At 41.7% G+C, this 10,357-nt stretch overlaps 1 protein-coding gene across 1 annotated transcript; it reads right to left on the bottom strand.

Annotated features, from left to right (window-relative positions):
• Positions 1–237: 237 nt before the first annotated feature.
• On the bottom strand, positions 238–4,168 carry LOC119319472 (glutamate receptor 3.1-like). Its single transcript, XM_037593949.1, has 6 exons — positions 3,904–4,168; positions 2,465–3,804; positions 2,107–2,384; positions 1,442–1,473; positions 932–1,338; positions 238–735 (listed from the first exon to the last, which is right to left on the bottom strand). Exons 1-6 carry the CDS (start codon positions 4,166–4,168, stop codon positions 286–288), a joined length of 2,772 nt encoding a protein of 923 aa, XP_037449846.1. The 3' UTR covers positions 238–285.
• Positions 4,169–10,357: the final 6,189 nt, after the last annotated feature.

Below are 10,357 nucleotides of genomic sequence, written 5' to 3'. Positions count from 1 at the left end.
AAAGGTAAAAACAATATATGTAGGACAGGAGGAGCATTTCAATATTTCTATTTCTTATTAATCCTTCCTTCTGTTATTTCATAAACTTTAGTACTCCCTCAGATCAAAATTAATTGCGCCGACTTAGTACAACTTTGTACTAAGGTTGTACCAAGTCAAAGTTAATTAAGTTGAATCGGAGGGAGTACTTACGAAGTATTTTGAATCCTCCTATACAGCCCTGCTGTCCGACTACCAGAACCTAGGTTAGTCGACCGCATTGTTAACTAGCTTTCTACACATGAATTAGCTATCCATATCAATAATGCTACCGTTTCTGACTGGCCTGGCCGGCCTTTCCATGTCAAGGGAACTATGGCTGCTCATCGGCGTTGTTGGCGTCGAGCTTCCAGGCAGGCTCATGGACCGCCTCTCCTTGTTCTTCGGCGGCTCCTTCCCATGGACGAACGAGATGAATCTTCTGAGGCTCTTCCACGGTTCATGCCTCAGATATTTGCATAGCATGATACCAAAGTAGAGTAGCAGCGCGAGAACACATGCCACACCACAGATTAGGAACAGACCAAGGAAGCTCTCAAGGCGGAGCTGGTTCGAGTCGACAAGCTCACTGTTGTCAGTTGTGCACTCCCCTGTATTGAGCCATTTGGCATGGATCCGCTGCAGCTCCCCATTCTCTGACAGAGACAGGATTGCGGTGGAGAGGTCTACTTGCAAAGGGGAGTCCCTTGGAAATGCCTGGCAGAATGAATTTGTAAGGTGCTACATTTCGATTTGTGAAACAAAGTAGCCGCAGGTAAGTGCAATAAAAGTTGCATAAACTAAAGACTAGACACAACTATTCAAAGTTAAAACCTCTATTCCAGGACATTAACAGCAATTTTTGTTCTTATATTCTAATTTATATAAAAGAATATGGTTGAACTGTACTTACAAAGCCCCATCCTCTGCTGGTGAAATCTGTGCCAGCTACCACAATCTTGCAGTAGGTTGACAAAAACAGTTCAACATAGGGGCGCTCGTCGACAATGGCCATAACACCTCCTTCCTTAGGGCCTATCTTGAGGGCTTCAGCGTATTCTTGTGGTGAACCAAGAGCTCTTAGCCTTGACCGTGAGATGTTGAGCTCCTTGACCATGTAGTCTTGTGCAAAAGAACCAACTTGGGAACCAATAGGATCATTGCTATTTTTCAGGTCCTCGATTCCTTTTATAGAAGTATCGAGTTGTTGCACGGTCAGGATGGAAGTAAGACTCGCGGTATAGCTGGATACAATTATCAAAACAACAAACAGCCATATGATCAGGACACCACGCCCTAAGGTGCTCATAGTATTTTCTCCTGCGAGCAGATACATATGAAATCATGAGTCATGCCTCATGCCTCAGAACAAAATGTCATAGCCAAAAAAAAAACACATAAGAGAAAAGGTTGGTTTACTCACTGTGTGCGAAGAACAAAGTCGAAAAGCTGAACCTGCAGGCAATAAAAATTGAAATTATAATCACAGCAAGGAATCACGCCATTATAAGAGCATTTGGCAAATACATGTGGAGAAGCAGTGGCGATTCCACTAGGGAGGCTTCAATAGGCTTAAGCCTACCCTCCAAAATCATATTTAAGCTAAACATACCACTTGACGAATATATTCTGATGCTTTACATGCAACAATTGCACTGCATTTGCTAATTAGACTTAGGAAATTTATGTTTTAAGCCTACCCTCCAATGTCCTGCTAGATTCGCCACTGTGGAGAAGTATGTGAAAACAGGAAAAAATAGAGCAATGCATCATAAATATCATTAAGCGAATATATATGCTGTGCATGTATATATGTCTCACAAGATTATTAAGATAATACTCCCTCCGCCCCATAATATAAGAGCGTTTTTGACACTAGTGTAGTGTCAAAAACGCTCTTATATTATGGGGCGGAGGGAGTAGTTCATTGGTAATCACTAGATGCTTCATTTAGGTATGTTAACTGGCCACTGCTCTAAGGTGCTCGCTGTATGCAACATATTGCACAAGACTTGTTAAAACATCAACACTTGAAAACAGGAATGATATACAAGAAGACGGTACAAAAGGTGCAGGTCAGCTCCTTACCAGAAAATAGTTATTATTTGTTGACATACTGAACCACGGAAATCGTCATTGATCCGATGTTCAAGAATCCAAATAACCACACCCACAGTAAGAAAGAATAGCCCTGTAACACACCACATCTCCAAACTAAATGGCTGCAAGAATGCCCAGGACGATGTTATATGCTCTTTAACCGGAGCCAAGATAACCAAGCCTGTTTCAATGAATGGCTGGGTGAAATCAAAAGTTACTGTCCGCCTCATTGTAATTGCAATATCCCCTATAGCTGCATCAAAATCCTGCAGGATAAGATGCCCCTGGTCAGCATGGTATATGATGAAATGGTTCGAGGAAGAAAAAAGAGGCATTCCGTACTTACATTTGATTCAATCATCTGTACGAGTTTGTCATAATTAGGATTTTCAGTACCATTCCCAAAAGGTACAAACTTGTAACTAACAGGATAAGGAAGCAAAGCCAATGCCTGAGTAAAGACATCGATGCAATAACCCTTCATTGACCCAGTAGCATTGTCTACCGTGACGATCTCTTTGAAGCTAAATCTGTTGGGAACACCAATTTTCAACTGCTTGGCATTAGAAGGAAAAACCCATCCTCGAGGCCTCTGTGCAGTCTCCCCAGGCCAAATAACATCATAGAGATGCTGATTGGCTAGAGAAGTATTAGGAGGCTTTGAATCTAGAGCCTCTGGAGAGACAGTCGACAACAAGCCAGAATAGTTTGACCAAAAACCAATGGTCCGCATGCCATTTCCGATGACATTTATGATGTCATACGCAGGGTGAAGGAGGTTGCCTACAGCATCGAATTGCACTTGCCCAGATAACCCACGGAAGTTTATCTTTCTAATCTTCTCCAGTAATTTATTTCCCATGTCAAAAATGCTCATTGCTTCAAGGTGAAGAGTTCCTCCAGTTCCATCATGCAAGTCATTTGAAAAGGAAATCCTACCACCATCATCAAAGAAGGCATCCAGAGCATGAGCTACTGCCCAGACACTATCATAAACATAAAAACCATAAGTATTTATACAAACATCACTGTAGTTGTACTTTTTACTTTGCGTGCTCCATTTGGAGACCAAATTACTCTTCATCTTTGAGTTGGGAATATGTGGCCGTAAAGTAAGAACACCTTGCAGGCCAGATATAGTCTCAACAGGAACTGATGAATTAGCATCAAGATATGCAGACAGCCAGTCAGTTGCAATCCACACATAGCCGTTGCCCATCATGTTCAGTTGGTGTGCCATAGAGAAAAGCTTGAGTCCAGGTTCAGTTCCAGTATGGAGAATGATAACACGAGACTCCATAGAACTGACACTAACCAACAAATTTATGAGGTCACTCCTTTTAGCGTTGGAAGGAAACCCAACCTTGTAGGATATTTTGCAGCGCTTTAAAGTGAGTGCATCATCCAAAGCAGCAATGCCATTTCTACCATAAACATTATCAATGTATATGGCAGTCACTATCTTCCAGTGGTTGTAGTCAGCTTCTGCCACAGCCGCCATTTGACAGAGATCACTGGGACCCGTCCTGACAAAGAACAGGAACTGTATCGATGAAAGAGTTGCATCAGAAGCAAAGGACATCAAAGGGACTCGAAGCTCATTTGCTACATATGAAATGGTATGAGAAATTGTGGAGCACTGAGGGCCAATGAGTGCAATAACATCAGTCTCCATGAACTGCAAAGCTGATACAAGGAACACGGCATCATTGCCACAACTCCACAACAGAAGTAATAACTATTTGAAGGTTGTGAAATGAATGAGTGGCATTAAAGCTAGCCTGCCTTGAACCATGCCAAGGAAACCATCAAAGCAATTTGTATCCTTGATTTGAACCTTTAGTGTAGTTCCATTTAGAACTGTTGGATCAGAGTTGATATCTTCCAAGGCTGTATGGATGGCAACTGCCACAACACCCCCGGTGGTGGAGTCAAACTGAAGAATAGACCCAATATTCACAACAGGAGGTCCTGTGGCTAAACTCTTGCAGATGCCATTAGGGAACAGGAGCAGAGAAAGAACCAACAACATGAGAAAAGCTATGTCCATTATGCCTCAAATGGCGCAAAGGCTACTGGACACTGTCTGCATGCTAGCAAACTATTTATGTGTTGGAAACGCCCTCCTGTAAGAAAAACCATTAGGCATATGTTATCATGATACCAATGCATAATTCTTCTATTCTCCAAAGTAACATACTCCAATTAAAAGAGTACCAACATTTGGAGCCTCAGCCCAAACGTTGAAAGGAAATCAGCAACAAAGAAGCGAAAAATCAATCTGAATGAAGCAATTGCAGGAATTTTAAACCGCTGGGTTGAATATCGCAAGGAAAAGCAACTTGAGAGAACAATGACAGATGATTCGACTAAACACGCTAAGTAAACACACCGAATCTAGTAAGCAGCACAAAAAAATCGTTATGTTTCTGATTTAGAAGACTATTAGAAAGATACAGATCCAAGGTTGGGCCAGCAAGCATCCAAGAAAGTCAAGAAGCAATGTGGTCCTTAGGCTAAAGCCAAAACATGTGGCATGGCCATACTACACTGAACAGATTCCAGTTTCCAACACATAAATGTGCAGGAGCAGGTGCAAGTGCAGGTGCCAAACTTTAGATTATGCACTTGTCTCAATCATCAGACAGCAAACAAACAAACAGAACAGAACATACAACTTTATATGTAGTACTATGCTTAAGGCCGGGTGCTTCCTGCAACCAAACAAATGACAGTAAACGGTAAACAAAGAGCGCATATCCCAGCATTCTTATGCTTCTCGTGCACATTTTCAGCAACTGGCGGTAAACGGACTGAACTTGGAAGAAGTGAAACGAGGCCAGCCGGGCCGACACCCTGCGCACAATCCATCGAACACCTTGCAGACGGGCACGCAGAGAGTGGACCAAGCGGCAACGGCAAGCAGGGCCGCCATTACCGGGGTATGAAGCCACAGGAAGTACACAGCTTTCCCTCCGATTCCTCGCTCGGAGTCCAAAGAAAAGGCGGGCATTGGCGGCAGGGAAGTAGGATATCGGTGGGAGGATCCTAGAGGCGGGACAGAGAGGGATTTCGACTTACGAGCCGGATTCGGCGCCTCCGGAGAATAAATCTCGGTCTCCCCTCGGCCACCGGCTGCTGCGCCGCTCGGCGACGACGGACGATACTGCTCCTCAGGGCAGGGCAGGAGAGGAGCAGTACGAGGAGGATCCTATTCCCATGGCCGTGACGGGCTCCCACCGAGTGAGCTCACTATTACTGTATTTCCATGTTCTATATATACTGAATTTGGTGACATTACAAACACATACTCCCTCCGTTCCAAATTACTCGTCGCAGAAATGGATATATCTAGAACTAAAATACATCTACATACATACATACTTATGACAAGTAATTCGGAACAGAAGGAATAGTTGATATAACACAATAGCATCACAAAGTTCGCCTGGTTTCGTTGATTAATCTCTTTTCTACTCCCTGGAACTTGTGATGCCACTTTTGAACAATGTCAACGTTATGCATTTGAGAAAATGTTGAACGAGTACTTAAACAATGTTAAGATGCTTTTCCTGCCTTTTTATTAAGATGAACATGTTTTGTTTGGTTAACTGAATAAGGCATCTCAAAATAATTATGATGGTTTCTCATTTGGAGCTTCACTAAGAGTCTAAGATGCATTTGTTGAATAGCCGTTCTATAAAGATAGAAGTATTAGATGCCTTGGCGATTTCTTTGTGGTGTAGATTCCTATTATCAACATATTTGCTAACCGCGAAGTTTATCTTGGTGGATATGCAAATTATTGTTCATTGAGAATGCTTCAGGTGATTTGTTGATGCAGAGTCCTAATTAAGAAAACAAACCTTACTCGTCTCCTTCTCTGTAAATCATTGTATGCAGGTTGTCGGCATATCTTTTAACCAAGTCACCTCCATTGATCTTTTTGTTGACAAGCAGCTAGACCCAAGGTTAGTCTCTGAAGATGTCTGTTCATAATTTATTTTGCCCGTCACATGTATTTCTTTGGTATGCTCATTGTATGCGCATCTGTCATACCTGTGCAGACCCAAGGTACCAAACAAAATAAGAAAGGCATCAAAACTCCTAGGAATCTTGCTAGATATGAGCATCTCTTTTGCATGACGAAGGAAATGAGCGGCTGGCTAGATCTAAACATATATTAAATCCTCATTGGGTTACAAATTGTGGAGGGACCGGTCAACATTTTTAGTCTTTTACTGCATGGCTGCTAAGTATACATAGATTTAGGAAAACTACCTGCGGTAATTCCTGCTCTGGCATGCATTTCTCTTAATTTTTTATTTATGAATTCAGACCAAGATTTATGAATTCAGACCAAGCAGTGTATGTACGATTGGTTGCAGCTAATATTCCCACAGTATCTTATGTACGTCATGTTCCAAGCAATTTTATTCTTCTCTATGATCGGCTGCACGTACATCAACATAGTGTTTCATATGCATCATGTCCCAGGCAGTCAAATGTATTACTTTATATGATCAATAATTTATAGGGAATGCCTAATTTCTTGCAGCGTTTCCCATGGTAGATCGGTTTGGCCCTGCTGTGCTACCTAACTGATTTTGAATCAGCCGCCGTCGCACGACCTTCCACAGCTAGACCTTGACGGCGCCAGCCGTATGGACATCCAGGTATATGATATTTTGCTACACCAGTTTTATGCTTTCAAGTCCAGCTAAGGTTAAGCCACACAAACTTCCATTAGTTCTTGAATTTTTGTTTGTAAAACTTTGGATTAACAATCTCAAACAATGCTTACTTCTTATATTCACTTGCAATTCTAAATATATGTGTGCGTTTTCTCTATGCTGTACTACTAAACTATTTGTGTTAAACAAAACACGACATCTGCACACATGTTCTCAAATTGGATCATATTTGAAGGTTTTAAGTATCCGTCCAAATTCCAGTCATGAATCGCCTAGGAGTTAAGCATCAAGTCTCAATCCAACCCTTTTTCATGGCTTCTCTGACTAAGTGATGGTCCACCTTTTATTGATTAGTGTAATTACTGAAGTGCTTAGATTATCGGTTAGTGGAAATCATGTGGTTTTGCCTCACTTTCTTTCTCATTTTAGATCCCGCCTTAACCATACAAAGTAGTTTGACGCCTGACAAATAGGCTGAGCCTATAATTTGACTGTGAAAAATAAACTGAGCTTATAAGTTTGACTGCCATGTTATCAACTTTCTTTCGACTACAACCATCTCTCTCCATTCTGGCCGCATTCACTCTTATTCATACAACCTGCTTCTGCGGTTGTATTGTACTACAAAGCATGAAGTTGTGTAAGCTGTACGATACCATGTATACACACATACATTTTCTTACTATGGTTAATCCAATTCCAATGTATATGTGTAGCTTTGTGCTTTGCTTCCTGTCTATCTATAGCTTATGAGTTGAGACAATTCCAAGTGTGATCAAATAGCTTGTGTATGTGCCTGTGTAGCTCAACGATCTTTCAAAATGGTTATTCATGTCTGGTTGCGTCTGGCGGGCAACGCGCGGCAAGTCGTGCCACCTATAATTGAAGCATCGTTCATGGTCAGGCTAGAACTACATAATATTGTTGCTCGAACTGCAGCCAGCAGGTGCTTTTCTTCTCCTCCTCAAGCTTCGGCAAGAATATACTACACATATATAGTAGCTGAGAAAGCATGACATGCCATAATTTGTTGTCCTTTTGTATCTTCATACACTGTATCTTCCTTTTTCATGACCCAAAAATAGCTGGGAAAGAATGACATCCATAATTTGTTTTCCATCCTAGGCTCATTTGCCGGCCTGTTATTATTCTTTTTTGTCCTTAATAAACTGTATCCTTTCTTTAGTATTCTCCTTTGCTTATTCAGGTAACTGTTGAGGATGTTTAAAAAAGACATCACCAATAGCAGAGCACTCTATTGCTGCAATTACATGCAGGTACAAAATTGATGCCCACTTTGGGATCTCCCTTGTGACCTTTCCTATAATCATAAGAGCTACCAAGAGACGCAATTGCTTTTAGTTATCCCCTTCAGAATACTAATTATTGATGTAATGTAGAAGGTAAAAGGGAATAAAATGATCTCTTCGAAATACTTCAGAATACATGCTTCAGAACACTAATTATAGCTATAATGTCTCTCTTTGCTTTGCTAGAATATCTCTTCAAATTTAAGAGGAGCTTGGTACTATTTTTTCTGATGGACTTTCTTTATGAGGATCAAAAGATTTGTCTCTGATGGCTTTTCTTACAAGTTCCCAGCCATTCTGTCACCCTCCTCTCCTATCATTAAAAATAGGACATAGTTTCGCGATCAGCGACCTGAGGCGCCACTGACAGTATTATCAGCTGCCATTCAGCGGCCAATGATGCACAATGGCACAAGTGACATCATCTTCGATTTTTTCTTCTGTTCATTGCCATAAAAAATTAGCAGGCTGCATTTGAGCTTCTAATATTCATTTGATGTTTCAACTAGTGGGTTTTATACAATGTATTGTTGGAGATTGGATTGCAAAAACATGAGAAAATAACTTCTGACTGGATGACAACAATGTCGACCTTTTTGGAGAGAAAACTGAGCCGGAGAAGGCGGCAGCTGAAGAGCATGCTGCGAAAGTGAAGGGTTCTGGCAAGAAGAAAGAATGCATGTTATCTTACATTCTTTCTATTTTGAAGATTGCCTTGAGTGTGAAAGATACTGAGCATGGACATATGTTCTTATTAATAGCTCTTGCTGCCTGTAGTACCATATAGATAGAAAATAGCTATCATTTCTAATGAAATGATAAGATTTCTTGATCTTCAATAATGATGTGTACATAAATAGTACTAAACTCGATGCTGCCTTATGATAATCTCATGGTGATGTTGAACTCATTGCTTCTATCACATGTGAATGTTTCTTCTTACTTTTATTTTGTTATATCCTATTTGAGTAAGTATGTTAAACCTGAATTAGTACTAACTTGAGCATTACCTGCATAACCACAATGATGGGACCGGCACCCTCGCGCCAAGCCGCGTTACCGATCTAGTAGCTGTATGAAACCCAGACACATGTAAGGCTGCAGTACCACAGGGAAGGCCCGCTGGAAAAATTAGAGTGACCATCAATTAAGGATGACACAAGCGGTCTGGATGCCAAACGAAAATCTTATATCTCTGTCTGGCAACACATTTCCGTAACCACTATGAAATTGTGCGAGCTTTCTCACATCCCAATAAGCTCTGTATATATTGTTGGAGGGATAACGAGGGCCTTTTCATCTGTATATTAATGTATCCTTCTAATCAGACATCATCGTGGATGGGCTTGTAGGCCACATGCGGTGCCGCCGTAACGGCAGCGGTGGAACTAAGAGTCATCGGATTCGGCCAGGAGTGGCTGGTCCCCGTCTCTAGCCATGGTTGGCGTCTTGCCATGTTCAAGCCTCCACGAAAGCGAGTGGCACGAGGCGACGTCGTTGATCTTTTTCTGCCTGTCTAGATCGAGAGGAGGGCGGCGTGGAGGCTATTAGCTTCGGACTAATAATGGTGGTTTGGCCCTGATGCTCTTCTTCCGCCAAGTCGTCTTTCTGCCGGATGTCGACAACTTGGATCTGGCCGTTGATAAGTTCCGGTCTTTCCGAGCGGAGATCTATATGTATTGGTGTATGTCGCCGTTGGATATCTTGATCGGAAAGGCTCCGGTCATGCGCACTAATATTATCAGCCAAGACGGCCTCAAGAGGACGCGGCGCGAAGCTTCGATTTCTTATTCATGCCATAGGACATGTCTAAGTCAAGATTCTCAAGGCATTGATAGACGTGGAGAAAGTCATGGCGGCTACGACTGGAGGTCTGCTAGCTCTTGAGCTTGCGTTGGTTTTTTCCTTGAAGAAGAAATGGTGATGAAGCAAAGTAGAGTAAGTATTTCCCTCAGTTTTGAGAACTAAGGTATCAATCCAGTAGGAGACGACGCACAAGTCATTGAATACCTGCACAAACAAACACCAACTTGCACCCAAGGCGCTAAAGGGGTTGTCAATCCCTTCGCGATTATTTGCAAAGTGAGATATGATAGAGATGGATAATCGGTAAAGTAATATTTTTGGTATTTTTGGTTTATGGAACAGAAAGTAAAAGATTGCAAAGGAAGTAAATAGGAAACTAAAATTGTAGATTGGAAACTTATATGATGAAAAGTAGACCTGGAGGCCATA

This window comes from Triticum dicoccoides, chromosome 6A (genome assembly GCF_002162155.2).
Source record: "Triticum dicoccoides isolate Atlit2015 ecotype Zavitan chromosome 6A, WEW_v2.0, whole genome shotgun sequence".
Lineage (NCBI taxonomy): Eukaryota > Viridiplantae > Streptophyta > Magnoliopsida > Poales > Poaceae > Triticum > Triticum dicoccoides.
The sequence above is the reverse complement of the archived record's forward strand: the minus strand, read 5'-3'. Positions and strand labels throughout refer to the sequence as shown.